The following is a 22139-nucleotide window of genomic DNA, read 5'->3' as shown; positions in this document are numbered from 1 at the left end:
TGCCGACCTAAAATATATTGATACTAAATATTACCGACTCTTGTTCTCAAAACTTAATCCACACGCACTACAATCAATCCTGTCGGAGGAACATCCACAACTGAGAATTATACCAGAGGCTGAAAATACTGCCACAGTTGCAAGGTCGTTTTAACACACGACCACTTTCGGGCTCTTATACGCCCGTCTTCAGGTGTCTTACTGAAAATAGGAAGTTATAGGAGGTAATTTTTACAAGCAGCAAACATAAAAATCCATAAATTTGGAAACATTTATAAATTGTTGGTTGGGCCAGGTGCTGTGAAACCTAAGTCAATGCCAAAGTGACACAAGACAGTACTACGGAAGACTGCGCGGGTAAAGAAATATGCACAGAATACCAGAACACTTACACTCGGTGCAGTGACTCCGAGAGCCACAGTGGCAAGTACAAGGTGCGGTGTGCTACCAACGAGTGCAGAGCTCGGAGTAGAGCAGGCACGAAGGAGGAAGCAAACTGGTAAACCAGAGTGGCAGAGGTACTGCCATCTATTGACGGGAAGAAGAACGCGAGACCACTAGCCCGGCCATTCGCAATCTGAATTGGTGATTTACATTAAAAAACATTACACAAAAAATGTTAACAGTGCATTACGCACGGTAAAGAAAGATGTTGACCGAGGCAGCACAGAACTGTAGTAAAACTGAGTGGAAGCTGTGACATAAAATTTATGTAACGTATTACCTGCGCCCGTCGGAAGCACACCACGTCTTCTACTCGTCCGACACGGCCCTCGGGGTCACAGTACCGAGCGTAAGTGTTCCGGTATTATTTACACATTTCTTTACCCGGGCAGTCTTCCGTAGTGCTGCCAGACGTCACTTTGGCACCGACTTACGTTTCACGGCACCTAGCCCGACCGCCAGTTTTTAAATTTATGGATTTTTTGTTTTCTTTGTGCGTTTTCCGAGTGTAAAAATTATTTTTAGTCTCTTACCGTTTCCAGTACGACAACTGAAGATGGGCATATTAATAGCTCAAAACTGGTCGTGTGTTAAATAAAAGACTCTTACAACTGTAGCAGTATTTTCAACCACTGGCCACACGCATTAGTCACGACTGACAGTAATAATTGTTCAGTGACACGTTTTTATTATTTTGTACACGATTTCTCCCGTGAATTGGTGCCGACTCAGAAGAGCAGTACACATTAATTATTAATAATACAGGGTTAGCCAAAAGTCTTAACACTTGAAAATTCAATACTTCGCAAAATAACATAGGTAGTGATGTAAAAATTTACACATGCTTGAAATGACATAGGGTTTTATTGAAACCAAAAAGTGTGCAAAATAACCAACAGATGCACTTTGTACGATACAAAAGCAATAATTAGGTTGCTAGGCAAGCTTTCAGAGGCAGAGGCTGCTCCTATAGGCAGAAGAGCTGAAGGGGAAGGAAGAGAGGCGAAGGAAAAGGACTGGAGAGGTCCAGGAAAAGGCACAGATTTGGGGAAAATCACCCAGAACTGCGTGTCAGGGAAGACTTGACGGACGGGATGGAAAGGAAAGATGCTGTGTTCCATCTGTGTTCTGCCACTGGTTGACGAGTAAATCTTATCTATTCAATTACATTCCATTATCAAAAATTGTTTTCATTGTTATAAAAGCAATACTTAGCACAACAATCAATTTTCAGTAAAGATTATCTTTATAACAAGCACTCAAGATTAATCACATACAGTTTATGTTCCTCACCTATATCTACAGTAATGATATAGGCTGAGGCAGAAACATCAACTTACACGATGTACAGGCAGGATTAATCCCATTTCACTCACTGCCAAGGCACTATTCCAATATTGGAGAGCCTCTGCAATACTGACGCGAGTTTAGAAGTGGAATAGCAATGGGCTGAGGTGTGAACTGGAATTTGTATATGGGAGGGAGATTACAAGAGTATTCACTGCAGCTCTGGTAGCAGCAGCAACTTTGGCATAACATCAGCACGTCTGTGTAGTGAGCAGGAAACCCAGGATTCCAATTTCAGTACAGTACAAATTTTAGTTCATTGCTTTAGCCTGCAGCATTACTGTAAATGCTCAACATGTCCGCTGCTCATCAACAATACCTGTGGTTGATGGACTGTGTCGTGAACAGCCCTGTACAGCATATCAGTAGGCACAACGAGAAATTGCCATCTGATTGTACCACAGCAAGTTACGAGGGCAGTTTGAGAAGTTCTCAGAACGAAATAGAAAAAAAAAGTACTTACATCACTGAAATGTTTGTTATTTTTCAGTGTAGTCTCCTTGTAGGTTAATGCACTGGGTCCAACGATGTTCCATTGCCTTGATCCCATCTCAAAAATGAGTTTCCTACAGGCCTGCAAAACAGTTGCCAATTCCGGCCATCAATTCTTCATTTAAAGTGAAGCTTCATCCACCAAGAAAAAGTTTCAGTTTTTGTAAGATATGGAAGTCCAGTGGAGCTACATCAGGTGAATAAGGCAGGTGTGGCAACAATTAATGCCTTAGTTTGTGTAATTTTGCCATGGTGATGGTACATGTGTGCGGATGCGCATTGTCTTGAGGGAAGATCACTTTCTTCCTTGCTAACTTTCCTCCTCGGTCTTTTTGTTGCAATTTGTCCAGGATGTTAGCATAGTATTCTTCAGTAACTTTTTGCCCAGTGGGGAGATAATCTACAAGTACAAACAGGATCCCTTTTGCTTCCTAGAACACTAATGCCACGACCGGAAGGAGTGGCGGAGAATCGGCACGTTTCCACTGCTTTGACTGCTGTTTTTGTCTCTGAGGTATAGTAGTGCACCCAAGTTTCATCTGTGGTCACAAACCGGTGAAAAAATCCTGTTCGTTTCTCTTAAAACAGGCCAAACATTGTTCTGATATGTCCATTCTCGTGCGTTTTTGATCCAGCGTCAAGAGTCACGGCACCCATCTTGCAGATAATTCTTTCATTTCTAATTCTTCAGTTAAAATACGATATGCCCTTTCAGATGACATCTGGCAAGCGTGAGCAATTTCACACGCTTTGAATCCTCTGTGACCAATTTGTGTGCTTTTGTAATTATTTCTGGAGTAATGACGTCTCGGCTGACCATTGCGCGGATCATCTAAGCACTCCTGACCGAATGTAAATTCATTTGTCCACTTGGCAACTGTTGTATATGAAGAAGCAGAGTCCTCCAGTGTATTCTGGAAATCGGCATCAATGCCTTTGCTTTCATACCTTTCTGTACAAAGTACTTAATAACTGCTCGAATCTCAATTTTTTACTCTTCGCAAATTACTTTGCAGGAACAACAACAGAGCCACATTACCACAACAGTTTTTTCCCCAAGAGTACTGATGTGGCACGTGTTTACAGGCAACAGTCCAATGAATATATGTGATATGTGTTGTAATAGTGCTGAACTCTTGTGGTGATTCCGAAACTTTTCAATCCTCCCTTGTATTATGAGTTGTCATCTTGCATTGAAAGCGTAGCTTGGCATGGAGCCATGAGGAGAGCAGATTTTGTTTCTCACACACTCTGGCTACTGGGACGTGCGAGCCATGTACTTGACTAAAGCTGCATGCAATACATTCCTCATACCCTCTACGAATCTAAGTAGTACTATTAAATATTAATCTATTTCATACTTTGTATACCAAATTCTATTGATAACACAACCATAGTGTTAAATTTTCAAATCAATAACCTCCATACTTCTGGAGATACAAACTTTTATTTAAAACAAACAGTAACGGCGCTGGCATTGTGAAACTGAATTACGGACCGTAAAGTATTCATCTTTTGTATGAACTGAAACTACAGCCGACGGGGGATCGAGGGATGGGGGGGGGGATCGAGGGATGGGGGGGGGGGATCGAGGGATGGGGGGGGGGATCGAGGGATGGGGGGGGGGATCGAGGGATGGGGGGGGGGATCGAGGGATGGGGGGGGGATCGAGGGATGGGGGGGGGATCGAGGGATGGGGGGGATCGAGGGATGGGGGGGATCGAGGGATGGGGGGGATCGAGGGATGGGGGGGGATCGAGGGATGGGGGGGGATCGAGGGATGGGGGGGGATCGAGGGATGGGGGGGGATCGAGGGATGGGGGGGATCGAGGGATGGGGGGGATCTAGGGATGGGGGGGGATCGAGGGATGGGGGGGGATCGAGGGATGGGGGGGGATCGAGGGATGGGGGGGGATCGAGGGATGGGGGGGGATCGAAGGATGGGGGGGGATCGAAGGATGGGGGGGATCGAGGGATGGAGGGATCGAGGGATGGAGGGATCGAGGGATGGAGGGATCGAGGGATGGAGGGATCGAGGGATGGAGGGATCGAGGGATCGAGGGATGGCATACATAAGCTGAGAATGTGATATTTCATTAGAACTATGCAAATGTATACACGAGAAAGTTTGTGCAATACGGGAATTTGCAACTTATGTCCGAGTCAGCTTGATTTTGTGAATGGCAGAAACGCAGCCAGAAGGGGTGTTGAGTATAAAGTTTGTTAATTATTTGTTTTGTGGAAAGGGATCATATTTTGTTTTCATTAAATTTTATTTAGTTGCCACCATACAACTGCAATCTGAATGCAACCGAGTTTGCACAGGCCAAACTGAAACGACAATTCAGAGAACAAAATGTTATGAGGGATATCTCTGCTGAGAAGGGGGAGAGGGGGGGGGGGGTTGATTTGGGGGAAGGCACCAAATAGCGAGGTCATCAGTCTCATCGGATTAGGAAAGGATGGGGAATGAAGTCGGCCATGCCCTTTCAAAGAAACCACCTCGGCATTTGCCTGAAGCGATTTAGGGAAATCTTGGAAAACCTAAATCAGGATGGCTGGACACAGGATTGAACTGTCGTCCTGCCAAATGCGAGTCCACATTGCAAACCACTATGCTACCTCGGATATCTCTGCCGGAAACATGTCAAATCTCGCCAATGCTGCCTATCAGTCTATCACCAGTGAGGGTGGGAACCTTACTGTTGAAAATGTGAGAGCTGGAGGAAGATTACTGGAGGCGCATCAGTGTGATGAAAATTGCCGTTGACAACACTGTCATTAACACGTGTCCATCCAGCACCACCGAATCTGTCGACTAGCATGGACACAACCATGGACAACTGCAGTGGAAGCAACTAGTTTTGTAAGATTTTAGTTCTACCTACACATTCCTCATTGTTTTTGGAAGTAATACTTATATTGTAGTAATAACTGTTTTCAATTACTCAAACATTAAGGTGATGCTTATTCCATTTCTTTTATAAGCTGCAGCTGTAAGCTGGCTGTCCTATGAGAAGGAGGTGGAGCTTGTCGCAACAGCCAATGTGCTACGAGCCGTATGCGAGCCTCTACTCCCAGCATTCTACAACCGGCAGCCAAGTGAAAGTTTGCGATCAGTAATTGCCTTGGTGTATAAATGCAATTTGTTTTATTTGCTGGGGATACGATCAGGTCTGGTATTATAATCTCCACAAAAAATTGCCACAATCTAGTTCACTTACATGCAATGAAGTCAAGTCATAAAACAGATGCAGGAGTATCACATTCATACTGATAGAACATGTTGTTGAAGTATGCTCTTTTCCTATGAGATTGACAATACATTTCCTATTTCAAAGAACTGCATCTGTAGTGGGATGAATGGAATAATGTGTTGTATATACTGAAGTATTCATTTCAAGACTCTAAACACATTTCTTCTGTTTATAAACAATTTGTTTCTTGTCTGGGAGAAAGTATTAAATTTTGGGGAAAAAAAGCAGTTTCCTAAGATTTAAGATAAATTTAAGGGTTGGGAAGTCTTTCCTTCAGATATTCATATGGTGTGTAGCATTGTGCAGACATGTAATATGGTTTGGACGAGAAGGAAGATTATATGGGCAGATCAAATAACTAATGAACTAAATTGGAGAAACAAGAAATTTATGGCACAACTTGGCTAAAATACCAGATCAGTTGGTAGAACACATCCTGAGGCACGAAGGGATTGTCAATTTTCTAACGGAGGGAAGTGCCAGGGGTAAAAACTGTAGGAGAGAACAAGGGATGACTACAATAAGCAGGTTCAAACGGATGGAGTCCGCATCAGTTATTTAGAAATGAAGATGCTTTCATGTGATAGGCAGCTGTGGAGAGCTGCATCAAACTTATCTTTTGATTAGAGACCACAACCACAACAGCACAAACATTTAAGTAATTTTTTCAGATTTTCAGTGACAGGGTGATAACATGCTCTGTTAACATGACAACTGTCCACATTTCTTTGCGAACTATTCACAAAAAGTAATGAATCTGGGAAGTCTCATAGTACTTACCATAGTATTCTGCACCAGACTTTCAGTGGCCAGTTCAATATTAGATTCATTCTCTTTCAACTGCTTTTTCAGGGCTACGTTGTGAACTTCTGCCTCAATCAGTTCAGCATACAATCCTACATCTGGCGTCGGTTCAGGTGGTGCCGAGATGCGAGACTCCGCGAGTTTTGCGATCACCACCTCCTGTTCTGCTATAAATTTTTCGACCACGGAAGGAGTTTCTGATGGTGAAGACTGCTGCTCCTAGTAACAGAGAGTGTAGTATTATTGTACCGTATTTACTCGAATCTAAGCCGCACTCGAATCTAAGCCGCACCTGAAAAATGAGACTCGAAATAAAGGAAGAAAAAATTTCCCGAATCTAAGCCGCACATGAAATTTGAGACTCGAAATTCAAGGGGAGAGAAAAGTTTTAGGCCGCACCTCCAAATCGAAACAAAGTTGGTCCATTGTAATATGAGACAATTTAGGTCAAACGAATGATGATACAGCTACAGTAGTTTGGTTCGAGTCGTAAGCTTAGCAGTTAAGCTTTACCACGTAGCCATTGCTATGAGTCAGGTGCTCCGTCTGTATTTATACGGATACCCTTCCTTTTTCACGTGCTTCGTCTGGTTTTAATCGATTGCTTATTTTGCTTATTTTGCGTTTTCTTTGTTATAGGTGTTTGCGTCACTCTTAAGATGAAAATGCATTACTGCACTGTGTCATGCATTGTTTGTCGCATTCTAAAAAAAAAAAAAGAGAGAGAGAGAGAGAGAGAGAGAGAGAGAGAGAGAGAGAGAGAGAGAGAGAGAGGGAGAGAGAGGAATCATCTCATTAGCGAAACAATGGCAAGAGACTGCTATTTGTTGTTACTTACACTGCTGCTTTCTTTGATAATGTTCAACAAGAATCAAATAATAGACTGCGTATGATAGAATATGTTCTGAACGAGAGTTAGGCGAAAATTTTTCTCTGTTTGAAAATCTTTGCGGCCGCTTCTTTATTACATCAAATTCTGCACAGAAATTAGAGTCATCTTAGATTTAAAAATCTAGTCACTTGCCGTGCTTCATTTCTGACTATCACTATTAGACATAAGAATAATACGAATATAAACATGACACGATATGTATGTTCTTCCGCATCTGCTGTTGTCTCACTCTAGTTTCGTAGTTTTAGGCAGACAGGACTTAAATGTGATAGCAGCAAACACGAAAGAATACATGGCAAAATGTTTATATTCATACTATTCTTATGGTGAAGAGAATACTGTATGTGATTCAAATTTCATCAGGTTCCTATTAGCAACCATCTCTTCTCACAGATAGGAAAAAATTCAGAACGTAGAGTTGGCCATATTGACAAACATCCCAAACAGTCTTGCCAGTCAGATTTTCGTAGTATACTGAAATTGTGCTACATTCGAAGATGAACAATACGGAATTTGTATTTACTTCGTTGGATAATGTATGAAAATGCAGTGGTCGAAACTCGCGGCGGAGAAAAAAAGCTCGTCTTCCACTATTTTTTTTTATTTATTTACTGACGCAGAGGTTTTGGCGCCAGTATTTATCTTTGTGCCTACAAAGCATGCCTGCAAAGCGCTACATATATTCGACGGCAGAAGTTAGTTGTGGCGGCACGTACCAACATTTTTCATAACTTCCACTTGCTTTGCACTCGATTCTAAGCCGCAGGCGGTTTTTAGGATTACAAAAACCGGAAAAAAAGTGCGGCTTAGATTCGAGTAAATACGGTAATTTCACAGGATTATTAGTACGACAAGAGAGAATTTTCTTCTTATGTTACCAATTGCTCGGTTCACTTATATATAACAATGTACCAACAGAACTACGAGGGCCCTTTTACACGAGCGGTCGCCATAACTTCGGCTATCTTAACACACTTCCTGTCCGACCAAAACTCCCAGCTTGTCACACATTACTGCTATAGCAGTTGAAATTTCAGTAATATTGATAGTTCTGATGTGAATGCCATAAATGAAATGTTACCTGTGTTCTGCCTCAGTTAATTTGTAGTTAAATTAGGAATGAGTTGAAAGGGTATAAGAACCATAATACAATTACCTGAGATCCCCTTTTGCTTTGCTAAGGTTAGCTTACCTTCTTCACAAAACATTGTAATATTCATTGAATATTGCAGCAGGAAACACTTCTTTTACTACATTTCAGTCCATAAACATTAACATTGTTCACATTAAATGACCAGTCTTTCCAATTTATGGGCTAGACACAATGTATCTTCTGCTTTCCTTTTTTGTTGCGAGCTTCAGGGTTCTCTGGGGCAGTGCTGTCTCTGAGAAGTGGTGAATCTCCACAGAGTGCTGTATTGTGGTAACCAGTTGCTTGTGGAAACAAGATGTCCGTCCTCCCGATTTCATGCACATTTAAACAAATTCTCTACTTCTCACTTATTACCCACTTAGCAAAATTCCTATGTGCTGATGACGATCACTCACTGGAAACATAGCAGTTGTATAAGTACTGTATGTCACTGGAATTTGGCTGCAATAATTACACATCTGTTTGAAACTGACTGACAATATTTCATTCAAAATAATTTCTATTGCTGTTTATACATTTCTCCCACCTCTCCAGCAGGCTATGAATGCCATGCAAAAAAAAAAAAAAAAAAAAAAAACCAACAACAACAACAACAACAACAGTAGTTCTTTCGAAAAGAACCAGTCAGTGAGACATTTTCATACATTTTCATATGAATTTAAGCGTTGTTCAGTAAAAGCGTGTCCCAGTGATGCAAATAGATGATAATAGGACGAAGCCAAGTCTGAAAACTAAGCAGCATGCCCTAGTATTTCTCAACTGAATGCCTGGGTCATTTCCCTGACCCATTTTTCTGTGAGATGGGGTGTTATCACGGAGCAATACGACTTGTATTTTTCCCTATTTTGGTCATTTTTTACTTAATTCTCGAATTAAATAGATCATTTATTGTTGGCAGTGATCAGTGTGATTGGCTTCACCAGATTTTAGCAGCTCATAATAGATGACATTCTTCTGGTCCTACCAAACAGAGTATCGTCTTTTTCCAAAGCAATTTGGTCTCACACTGGATGTCTATGGTTTGCCTGGATTCACATTTGATTTACAACACTTAGTATTCTCAAAATTATCCATTTTTCATCACCTGTCGCTATTTGATGGAGAAACGACTTTCTTTTTATCTGGTGAGTAGTATTTCCCAAGTGGTCTTTTGATCTGCTTTCCGTATTTCTTTCAGTTCATGCTGAACCAATTTTCCCACTTTCTGCATCCTTCGCATAGCTTTCAACCAAAAAGAAATGGCTTTTTGAGTTCCATTCAATTGTTCTGGGGGTTCCTGTTGAGTTTGAGTATCACTGCCCATCATCCTCACCCACTCCCCATTATCTTCAAAACCTGCAATTGGTTGTCTTCTAACTTTTTTGGTGGTTTCCCACGCTCTTTTCTCACATCAAAAAAATGAATCTTGTCCGTAACTCTTAGTTTGTAAGCAAAAAACTTGACAAGTTTACAGGTTTGAAACAGATACCGATGTACGGAACTTGGATTCGTGTGCACTGACATTCGTCATCAGCCGTTTCAGGAAGCAGATGGAGCTGCAGACGCGGTCTCACAGGCCCTACACTGATGACTAACACTATCTATAGGGGAATTCCTGTTTCATACTTCTACATCTGGTACAGGTAGTAAGTTATCACTTTTATGAAGTGATATGTTATAATAAGAAAAACATCATTAGCTTTGTCCAGTTACACTGAACTATTTTACTGACAACCTGCATTGACTCATAAATAGTCCTGTCTATGCATGGGGAGGAAACAACATTTTGGGGCACTGCTTTTTAAGACAACTGCTACACAACTGATTATTTTAACACAAAAAATTACAGTTGTCCTTATCCTACAGATTGTCTTCAACACTGTAGTGGTTTACTAGACGCGGTCCTGTTTGAGGTGGGATGCCGTTTTCTTCCTAGCGAGTCGAGGTGTGTTAAACTTCGACGCACACCATACCACTGCACAACTGGTATTTTTCCACATTAAGAGACAGTTGTCCAGAGGAGAAAGAGACAGTACGTGAAATGAAGGAAACATCAAGACTAAATGGGGATCTGTCCCATATCTTTGCATGTGAAGCAAGGAACTTACCCACAGAGCCACACCACTTGTGTGTCTAAACAAGCATTTCTCTCTTACAACTTAAATAGCATTCTCTGAGAAAATTCTCCCCGTGACAGAACTCAAAATACCAGTACAGAATGCACTAGCTCTTGCTCCACATCCACTGGCTTGCTCGAATGACTGCATGCTCCACCTGCTGCAGCCTATCCTCTACTTTCTCACTGCCTTATATTGTTTATCTGTTCTTAGTCTAGACAGCACAGAGTGAATTATTTATAGTAGTAGTAGTAGTAGTGGTAGTAGTAGTAGTAGTAGTAGTAGTTGTTGTTGTTGTTGTTGGTTGTTGTCTTCAGTCCTGATACTGGTTTGATGCAGCTCTCCATGCTACTCTATCCTGTGCAAGCAGCTTCGTCTCCCAGTACGTACTGCAACCTACATCCCTATGAATCTGCTAAGTGTATTCATCTCTTGGTCTCCCTCTAAGATTTTTACCCTTCACGCTGCCCTCCAAAGCTAAATTTATGGTCCCCTGATGCCTCAGAACATGTCCTACCAACCAGTCCCTTCTCCTTGTCAAGTTGTGCCACAAACTCCTCTTCTCCGCAATTCTATTCAGTATCTCCTCATTAGTTGTGTGATCTACCCGTCTAATTATCAGCATTCTTCTGTAGCACCACATTTCGAAAGCTTCTATTCTCTTCTTGTCCAAACTATTTATCATCCACGTTTCACTTCCATACACAGCTACACTCCATACAAATACTTTCAGAAACGACTTCCTGACATTTAAATCTATACTTGATGTTAACAAATTTCTCTTCTTCAGAAACGCTTTCCTTCCCATTGCCAGTCTACATGTTATATCCCCTCTACTTCGACCATCATCGGTTATTTTGCTCCCCAAATAGCAAAATTCCTTTACTACTTTGTGTGTCTTACTTCCTAATCTAATACCCTCAGCATCAACTGATTTAATTCGACTACATTCCATAATCCTCGTTTTGCTTTTATTGATGTTCATCTTATATCCTCCCTTCAAGACACCGCCCATTCCGTTCAACTGCTCTTGCTGTCTCTGACAATTACAATGTCATCGGCGAACCTCAAACTTTTTAATTCTTCTCCATGGATTTTAATACCTACTCCGATTTTTTCTTTTGTTTCCTTTACAGCTTGCTCAATATACAGATTGAATAGCATCAGGGAGAGGCTACAACCCTGTCTCACCCCCTTCCCAACCACTGCTTCCCTTTCATGTCCCTCGACTCTTATAACTGCCATCTGATTTCTGTACAAATTGTAAATAGCCTTTCACTCCCTGTATTTCACCCCTGCCGCCTTCAGAATTTGAAAGAGTATTCCAGTCAACATTGTCAAAAGCTTTCTCTAAGTCCACAAATGCTAGAAACTTATGTTTGTCTTTCCGTAATCTTTCTTCTAACATAAGTCACAAACATATGGCTCACTATTTTAGACGAACAGTGGGTAGCAGGTAGGTTTTTTAAATTAAAATATAGAACGTAGGTACGTTTGAACATTTTATTTCGGTTGTTCCAATGTGACACATGTACCTTTGTGAACTCATTTTTGAGAACGCATGCTGTGATTCCGATATTTCGACGGAAACCAAACTGATCTTCCCCGAGGTCGGCTTCTACTAGTTTTTTCATTCATCTGTAAAGAATTCACGTTAGTATTTTGCAGCTGTGACTTATTAAACTGATAGTTCAGTAATTTTCACATCTGTCAACACCTGGAAAAAACTTTGTTCACTTTTGGCCACCAGGTGTAAATCTGGCACTGTACCTTGTACGACAGTATGGCATCCGTGCTGTATTGACGAGGTGCTTTTTTTGTAGCTGACTGTGCAGTACATTCCCCAGATGGTGCTAGTGCTTGGGCTGTGTCACGAAAATTTTCTATCCCATGGTCAACAGTACGGAAAGTTTTGAGTTTTATTTTACACTAGTATCTGCACAACATCCAGACAGTGCAGTGACTGGAATCTCTGAATCAGCAGCATTCTGAATTTGCTCTTCGGTTTCTGGCACAGATCAAATTTTATGACATATGGCCTGACATCATATGAAGCAATGAGGCACATTTTACACTACAGGGTGCAGTGAATGCACAGCACAGCCGAATTTGGGGTACTGCTAAACCTTGTGTTATACTCAAGAGCCATTGTCCTTTCTGTATGAAATCGTGTAATGTGCATTCGTGAGTACCTATACAGTGACAAATTCATATTATCGAGATGTCCTCTTACAGCACGATTCCTGCTTTGGAAGACAACTCTGTGGAAGCCACTGTTTTCATGCAAGATGGAGCAACATCTCGTGTCGCTCGCCCGATGAAAGATCTGCTTAATGCAACCTTCCGTGATCGTTTTATGTCTAGAGATTTTCTAGATGCATGGCCTTCGAGATATGAAACCACATGACTTGGTTCTGGGAAGATCTAAAATAATGTGTTTACCTGGGACACATTTGGTCTCTATGTGCTCTGAAGGCCAGTAAACAGAAATACGTTGCTCAGATTTTACCAGAACTGCTGCGGCCAACTGTCGATCGCATCATTTCACAGACACAGCATCTCCATGTCTCTGGTGCTCGTATTGAATGAATTGTGTAACAGATTAAAAATAAAAACAACGCTATGACTTTCTTGCTTGTTTGACCTTTTCTGCCCATGTCCCATTCCTAATCCATTACATATGGATACATTTCTATACATCTTTCTAACATTAACACTAGAGATGGGGGATCCGCTCTTGAACTAATTCATGGAGTTCAATCTTTCAAAGGAGTGAACAATCAGTGATTCAGAAAAAAAGAACGGTAGCTCCAAACGTTTCCCACGGCAGAGAGAGAGAGAGAGAGAGAGAGAGAGAGAGAGAGAGAGAGAGAGAGAGAGAGAGAGAGAGACGGAGCATATCAGCAGCGCCTCTGCTGGTCAGAGCACAGTGCACGCCACACAACACAACACAGCCAGCGCCGGCCTCTGACCTGCTTCTACCTTGGTTGCCTGCATTGTGCAGTGCCCCATTGGATTTTGTGTTTCACATATGCCGTGCCGTCTCTGTGCGTCGTCTGCCGTGTGCACTGTGCAGTGTCTGGCGCAGCTTAACTTCGCATCGCACTCTGTCGGCGATCGTTTCAGTCGCACGTCCTGCCCTCTGGGCAGTTGATGCGAGCAACAGGACAGAGAGCCACCTAGCGGATAACATAGGAACTACTTGCAAAAACCTGCTCGCAAGGGAACGGACGATTTGTCTCGGAGCGGGTGAGTTCACCGCTCCCCTCCACCCTCGGAACTCGCCCGCTCGACGCTCACCCCACCATCTCGACTCTAGCCAGAGCATCGAGCAAAGCGACTCAGGTGTCACTCTGGTCTCTGCGGTCTCAGCTCACGCAGTAATACAGCTCGCGGCTCGACCTGCTCGACTCAGCGCCTCTGCATCGGAGTTCGTCCCCACTGGATATTGTTCTTCGTAGTAATACCGCTATGTATATTACATTATTATGTTATGTATACATCAATTGTTTTTATTTTATTTTTATTTGTTTAAACTGATTAGATTAGGTTCCTGAAGACTCCTCTTACTATAGGATTTTTATTATGGACACTCGAATTTACGCTTTAATTACGAGCGAACCGATAAACGTATCGCAAAATGTTATACACCAATATTTTCCTTGTTTTATTCTGCGTAAGGCTATATGCAGCACTTTCGTTTTACAGTCAAATTTATATATTTTTTTCTTATTCTGGTACGGATTCTGCGATTTTAGGCGTCTTCGAAAGGAAACGTTCACTTTAAAAATATATGGCTTGCGATGTATTTGTATGAGGTTAATGAAATTTTAATACATTATAGCCAAATATATTGTTAATGTAAATCTCAAGTTACAACATTTTCCGATCACCCAAAAAACCACGATAGTGCAAAATAAATCAATAATCAAAAACTTTGTCATATCGTGGAAATTTCAATAAACAATACAAAATTCTTACTCATTATCTGTGTTACTTCAAAATAGGATCAAATAAGATCAAAATACAGGTATAGTACTGGAATAAACCAAGTTTAAAGGGCAATGTGCCTTCCATTTATTTTCTATTGTAAATGAGTGGCGAGTCATGAAAAAGAGCTAATTCATTTCAGGGAGTGAACAGTTCTGATCCAATCTCTGAAAAGAACAGTTTTGCCCATCTCTAATTAACACCACCACATTTGCGTCTGGTGGCCAAAATTTGAACTAATTTTTCCCACGCATAAATAATTCCACCTGAACATGTCTACAAAGTTTCACTGTCATGTGATGATCACAGCCTACACTGGACCTCTGTGGATAGCTGCAGTTCCTCTCCTCTTGTGCTCTCAAATGGAGGTAGGGGCAAAAAACTGTTTCCGTACAAGCCCTGATTAATCTCCTCTTAGTGGCCCTTACACAAGATGTATATTGGTGGGCAGTAGGGTCATTCTCCCATTTCTCACAAATTCCAGTTCTATAATCTTTCTCAGTTGTGATTTCCTGAAAGAATGCCTCCTTGCCTCCAGGTATTGCAATCTGAGTTCACAGAACATTTGCGTAATACTTGTCTGTTAATGGACCGATGTCAAAGAATAGCTATGTAAGGTTCTACCAGTATATGAAAGCTCTCTGCAATGCTGCCTACAGTAGGATCAGGTTATATAAAAAAATGGAGAATGATACTTTCTAAGTCGAGATGAGAAGTGGCTTCCTCTGCAACACCACTAAAGTGGTTTTCGCACACAGCTTGAGAGGGAAACACTATGCCAACTTTGTGAGGAGGATTTTTCCTGTTTTTAGGAATAGTATCATAATGAAATTGCTCTATGAATCTAGAAGATATGAGAGGGGCGGGGGGGGACAGATTTCTTTTATGAAAGTACCTTTGCTGGCACACTGAATGGGCAAATAACTTAATGAATGCAGCAAGGTAACACCCTCAACAACCAAATACATACAGTTACATTAACAACAAAATAAATGCTATAGTAGACCTCTTCACTTACCTGCTTAGCATTCTTGCCGTACGATGTGATGCAATTACTGTCATACATTAGCTTCATGCCATTCTCAAGCTGCTGAGATGCTGCTTTCACAGTCAAAGTTAGGTTGTTCAGCTCACGAATTTCATGTAGCAAACTTGAAGCTTTTTGATCTGAAATAAAACGGGTGTCTAATACGAGTAACTGAAAGCTGTAATACTACAAGTCCTACAACGACCACACTTCCTCCTAGACCAGGATCATCTACGCGAAGACTCTACACTCTACATGCATCAATCATGCATCACTCGTGTTGTGAATGAAATATGCTGTTGAAGGAATAGAGAGAAATGCTCTTTAACTTAGTTGCTGAACAATTGCAGGAGGAAGCAAAATTTCTTTTACACATGACAATGTTACTGTCAAATGGAGACTAAGGGAAACATTCTTGGCAGGGTAAGTTGATAATTGCAGGAAAGAGGGAATAACTAAGTTTATAACAAACAGCATCAGTATTGTATGAGGTTATTTAATAATACTAGCATAGAAAGATAATGATAACAGAACATTTCAAACATGACCTGGGTGAAAATAATGGATGTTAATCTACACAATAAGAACTGGGTTGTCATGTTCTTTTAGAAGACCTCAAACATTCCTTGAGTGTTCAAACAAATTTCGGGCTTGCAGCTGCTCGTCGTCCAATACCTCGCACGATATTTCAGCTAGACACCTGCCAGTCATCTTCAGGTGAGCCGTCGCAAACTGGCGAAAACGTCCTCCGTTCCGCAATATATAGCGTACTGTAACTATTCTGCGCATGCGCCGAAAACTTGATAGATGAACCACACTGCCCGCCGGCAGCGCCCTCCCTGGTGGAATAGTGGAACTCAGTCGCCCTCTGCATTGCCGTTTGCCACGGCCGTTGTCGCACTCTGTCTTCTTCGATTTGAGCAAATCGTGGAGATGATGGGATTCCGTGCGCTGTCCAACTGGTAGCCACTGTCACAGTTTAACAGATTTTCCGCCAGTTGTATTTCTATGGATTCTTTAATAATGGAGTCCCAGAAAGACGATGCTGTGAACAAAATCATTGTTTTCTCATACTCCATTGAATGTCCAATAGAAATACAACGTTCAGCAATAGCGGACTTGCTTGGCTGCAAAAGGCAGGTGTAACGTTGATGTTCAGTGCAGCGTTCTTTCACGGTGTGTGTGGTTTGACCTATGTAAGCCATACCACATTGGCACGGTATCTTGTAAATTCCGGCCTTTCGTAGTAACAGACTGTCCTTAACTGATCCCACAAGGTCCGCAATCTTCGATGGTGGGCGGAAAACCACTTTTACCTGAAATTTTCGGAGGATTCTTTCTATTTTAAACGAAGTGTTGCCAACGAAAGGAAGAAAAGCTAAAGATTGTTCCGGCTTGTTCTCCTCTTTATTCACTTCCTGCTTCTTAGTTTTAACTGTTAGTGCCCTGTTAATCTGCCGGATGGGATATCCATTTTCACTGAATACTGTCTTTAGATGGGCGAGTTCTTGAGGTAAGCTATCTAGATCTGAGACAGTATGAGCTCTATGAACAAGTGTTTTAAGCAAACTCATGGTTTGCAATGGGTGATGGCAACTCGATGCTTGCAGGTACAAATCAGTACGAGTGGGATTCCGGTAAACTGAATGCCCTAGAGAACCATCATTCTTCCTTCGAACCAGGGCATCCAAGAAAGGCAAACAACAATATTTCTCTATTTCCATGGTGAACCGGTTGTTGCTATAAATGGAGTTGAGGTGATGTAGAAACTCCATTAATTTATCTTCTCCATGAGGCCACACTATGAAAGTGTCATCCACATACCACCAAAATACTGTTGGTTTCAGAGTAGCTGATTCAAGGGCTCTCTTCAAAATCCTCCATAAAAAGGTTGGCCACGAAAGAGACAGGAGGCTACCCATGGCGACACCATCAGTCTGTTCAAAATAATCTTGATTAAACATAAAATAATTTGCAGAAAGAGCGTGCCTGAACAAAGCAGTGATATCAACAGGAAACATGTTACCAATCAGTGTCAAAGAATCTGCAAGAGGAACTTTTGTAAAAAGTGAGACCACATAAAAACTTACTAGAAGGTCTACACTGCTAAGACGAAGAGCCCCCAGTCTACTGATAAAATATGTGACGTGAGCACTTGCCTACGAAAGGTCTCAGTAAGGAAGTGAGATGTTTAGCTAAATCATATGTAGGAGCTCCAATGTTGCTCACTATTGGACACAGTGGAAGACCCTCTTTATGAATCTTTGGAAGGCCATACAGTCTCTGAGGTACACAACCATGTGGTCTTAACCTCTTGATGGTCTCTTGCGATAAGGAGGAGGAATTTAATAGTGCTGAAGTTTTCCATTGCACACGTCCTGTAGGATCGTAATCAATCCTCCTATAGGTAGAGTCACTTAGCAGACCATACCTCTAGCCTTCTAAACACCACAAGGTAACAGGGCACTAACAATAAAGAATCCTCCGAAAATTTCAGGTAAAAGTGGTTTTCCGCCCACCATCGAAGATTGCGGACCTTGTGGGATCAGTTAAGGACAGTCTGTTACTACGAAAGGCCGGAATTTACAAGATACTGTGCCAATGTGGTATGGCTTACATAGGTGAAACCACACGCACCGTGAAAGAATGCTGCACTGAACATCAACGTTACACCCGCCTTTTGCAGCCAAGCAAGTTCGCTATTGCTGAACATTGTATTTCTATTGGACATTCAATGGAGTATGAGAAAACAATGATTTTGTCCACAGCAACATCTTTCTGGGACTCCATTATTAAAGAATCCGTAGAAATACAACTGGTGGAAAATCTGTTAAACCGTGACAGCGGCTACCAGCTGGACAGTGCACAGTATCCCATCATCTCCACGATTTGCTCAAATCGAAGACAGAGTGCGTCAACGGCCGTGGCAAACAGCAATGCAGAGGGCGACTGAGTTCCACTATTCCACCAGGGAGGGCGCTGCCGGCGGGCAGTGTGGTTCATCTATCAAGTTTTCGACGTATGCGCAGAATAGTTACAGTACGCTATATATATATATTGCGGAACGGAGGACATTTTCACCAGTTTGCGACGGCTCACCTGAAGATGACCGGCAGGTGCCCAGTTGAAATATCGTGCGAAGTATTGAATGATGACCGGCTGCAAGCCCGAGATTTGATTGAACAGTCAATTCGCCAGGAAAATTTTAAAATTCACATTCCTTGAGTACTCACCTTTCTTCATCCACATATTCTGTTCTCTCCAACTGCAGTTCTTTGTGATGTCTCTCTAATCTCTTCTCACCTTTTTTCCAACATAACCAACACTAGACTGTCTCACTAGAGGAATTCATAGTTTTGAGCACTGGGACATTTGTCTGACTAACATCTATCTAATGTTACTGTCAAGTGACAAGCTTTTGGAACTTGGGAGAGTATGAACCACAAACTGGTTATGAAGAAAGCTATGAGTGATGAAGTGGCATGTGCTAATAACTCTTACAATGCATCTGTTTCACGGAAATGAAATCAAAAGTCATCATCATCTCCGTTATGGAACTGCCTGAAATAACTAATTGTGTTTCTTTATATGTCGTTGACATTGTTTTGAAATGTTACTATTGTCCTCTGTGATTCTGCTGGTTTATCACTAGAAGTTAGTGGAAAGTAGATGCCCAGCAAATATGACAGAATATAAAAAACAAATATCAGTTGGTGCTACAGCAAACCAATCTTCAAATTATATGTTGACAATTTTTATGCAGTGTTTCATGTTTTTCATTGTCCTGAAAACTAATGTCTTGGTACGGTCCTATTAAACAACCAGCTCCATATTGCTAACAGAAGACTTACAGTTACAATCAGAATAAGACACCGCTGCATCACCATTTTGTTACCAACTTCTGAATATTAATCTTTCATAGAGTGCTAAATATTTAGGCACTGTTTGAACAATTTTATGAGCCAGTACAAATGTAAGCTTCAACTATACAGGGAGGTCCATTGATCATGACTGGGCCAAATATCTCTCGAAATAAGCATCAAACAAAAGAACTACAAAGAACGAAACTTGTCTAGCTTGAAGGGGGAAAGCAGATGGCGCTATGGTTGGCCCGCTAGACGGCACTACCATAGGTCAAATAGATATCAACTGCATTTTTTTAAATAGGAACCCCCACTTTTTATTACATATTTGTGCAGTACGTAAAGAAATATGAATGTTTTAGTTGGACCACTTTGTGATAGATGGTGCTGTAATAGTCACAAACACATGGCTCAATTTTAGACGAACAGTTGGTAACCGGTAGGTTTTTTATATTAAAATACAGAACGTAGGTACATTTGAACATTTTATTTCAGTTGCTCCAATGTGATACATGTACCTTTGTGAACTTATTTCTGAGAATGCATGCTGTTACAGCATGATTACCTGTAAATACCACATTAATGCAATAAATGCTCAAAATGATGTCAGTCAACCTCAATGCATTTGGCAATACCTGTAACAACATTCCTCTCAACAGCAAGTAGTTCGCCTTCCGTAATGTTCGCACATGCATTGACAATGCGCTGACGCATGTTGTCAGGCGTTGTCGGTGGATCACGATAGCAAATATCCTACAACTTCCCCCACAGACATAAATCCGGAGACGTCAGATCTGGTGAACGTGCGGGCCACGGTATGGTGCTTCGACGACCAATCCACCTGTCATGAAATATGCTATTCAATACCGCTTCAACCGCACGCCAGCTATGTGCTGGACATCCATCATGTTGGAAGTACATTGCCATTCTGTCATGCAGTGAAACATCTTGTAGTAACATCGGTAGAACATTACGTAGGAAATCAGCATACATTGCGCCATTCAGATTGCCATCGATAAAATGGGGGCCAATTATCCTTGCTCCCATAATGCCACACCATACATTAACCCACCAAGGTCGCTGATGTACCACTTTTCAGAGCCTCTGTGGATTTTCCGTTGCCCAATAGTGCACATTATGCCGGTTTACGTTACCGCTGTTGGTGAATGACGCTTCGTCGTAAAATAGAACGCGTGCAAAAATCTGTCATCATCCCGTAATTTCTCTTGTGCCCAGTGGCAGAGCTGTATACGACGTTCAAAGTCGTTGCCATGTAATTCCTGGTGCACAGAAATATGGTACGGGTGCAACTGATGTTGTTGTAGCATTCTCAACACAGATGTTTTTGAGATTCCCAATTCTCGCTCAATTTGTCTGCTACCCGATTCTCGCTCAATTTGTCTGCTACTGATGTGCAGATTAACCACAACAGCAGCTAAAACACCTACTTGGGCATCATCATTTGTTGCAGGTCGTGGTTGACGTTTCACATGTGGCTGAACACTAACTGTTTCCTTAAATAAGGTAACTATCTGGCGAACGGTCTGGACACTTGGATGATGTCGTACAGGATACTGAGCAGCATACATAGCACACGCCCATTGGGCATTTTGATCACAATAGCCATACGTCAACACGATATCAACCTTTTCCGCAATTTGTGAACAGTCCCTTTTAACACAGGTAATGCATCCCGAAGCAAATACCATTCGCACTGGCGGAAAGTTACGTGATACCACATACTTATACGTTTGTGACTATTACAGCGCCATCTATTACAAAGCGAAAAAAGTGGTCCAACTAAAACATTCATATTTCTGTACATACTACACGAATATGTAATAAAAATGGGGGTTCCTATTTTAAAAAACACAGTTGATATCTGTTTGACCTATGGCAGCGCCATCTAGCGAGCCAACCATAGTGCCGTCTGGTTTCCCCATTCAAGCTAAACAAGTTTCGTTCTTTGTAGTTTTTTCGTTTGACGCTCATTTCATGAGATATTTGGCCTAGTCACGATCAATGGACAACCCTGTATACACCTTTTCATTCACATAATACTGAATAATTTCCTTACTTTCAAGCTGTTAGCCCATCACGCAATGTCAACCAAGAAATAGTGAAATCACAATGTGTAGATTGCCGAGTATGACTGTTTTTACCTTCAAAATATGGCAGTTATAATGCTTTTATGGGATCAAAGGCTGTGTCTACGAAATTGCAGACAAGGCCAATACAAAAATGACAGATTACATTTCCTGAGGACAAGCTGACATTGTCACCTTTAATTCCCATGGCAAACAGACATTACCTGCTGTGTCATGCTGTGGGGAAAAGGGGAGGGGGTGGGGGGGTGGGGTGGGGAGAAGACTCAGCACCATAGCCAACTGTGTGATTGTCTTTGGCACTCCTCACAAAAGTGATACTGTTTGCCTCAATGACACCTTGGAGGTGGGACTTAATTGGGCATTATATTCCGCCTGTTACTCTGCCTTTTCATTTGGCATTAGTCAAGTTTTTTCAAAGCTTTCATTTCACCAGTCAAACAGTCCTGACACTTTCTTTGGCTGTGTGCACTGCATAACCTTGACAACAATGTCACTGACAAAGTGGCTACATACAGACAAGACTTCTACCAGAACTTACAGAAAGCCCATCCTTGTCATTACTTCTGAATAATCACATCTCCCTGGAGAAATGTAGGACCATATGAGGCAATACTGATCCTGCCATTTATCTTAGAAGATTGGTTAAAGAAAGGCAAATCAGTGTTT

The 22139-nt window shown here is 41.7% G+C and overlaps 2 protein-coding genes and 1 long non-coding RNA gene across 8 annotated transcripts in view; 2 read left to right on the top strand and 1 right to left on the bottom strand.

Moving 5' to 3' along the window:
- Nucleotides 1-22139, bottom strand: part of LOC126143121 (disks large homolog 5-like) — an 886848-nt gene that overhangs the window by 268538 nt on the left and 596171 nt on the right. For 5 of the 6 annotated variants that reach the window (XM_049915303.1, XM_049915307.1, XM_049915306.1 and 2 more), the window contains exons 4-5: nucleotides 15494-15642; nucleotides 6321-6563 (exon numbers count right to left, since the gene is read on the bottom strand). In XM_049915303.1, coding sequence (XP_049771260.1) covers nucleotides 6321-6563; nucleotides 15494-15642 — 392 coding nt within the window. The remainder of the gene's footprint in view (nucleotides 1-6320; nucleotides 6564-15493; nucleotides 15643-22139) is intronic. The other variant, XM_049915305.1, reaches the window with a different exon arrangement.
- LOC126143152 (uncharacterized) overlaps nucleotides 1-22139 on the top strand; it is a 189889-nt gene that overhangs the window by 121135 nt on the left and 46615 nt on the right. The gene's annotated exons all lie outside the window — the stretch shown is intronic.
- The window catches only part of LOC126143143 (uncharacterized), a 242246-nt gene that overhangs the window by 179049 nt on the left and 41058 nt on the right, over nucleotides 1-22139 (top strand). The window lies entirely within an intron of this gene.

Source organism: Schistocerca cancellata, unplaced genomic scaffold, assembly GCF_023864275.1.
Source record: "Schistocerca cancellata isolate TAMUIC-IGC-003103 unplaced genomic scaffold, iqSchCanc2.1 HiC_scaffold_782, whole genome shotgun sequence".
NCBI classification, from domain to species: Eukaryota; Metazoa; Arthropoda; class Insecta; order Orthoptera; family Acrididae; genus Schistocerca; species Schistocerca cancellata.
The sequence above is the reverse complement of the archived record's forward strand: the minus strand, read 5'-3'. Positions and strand labels throughout refer to the sequence as shown.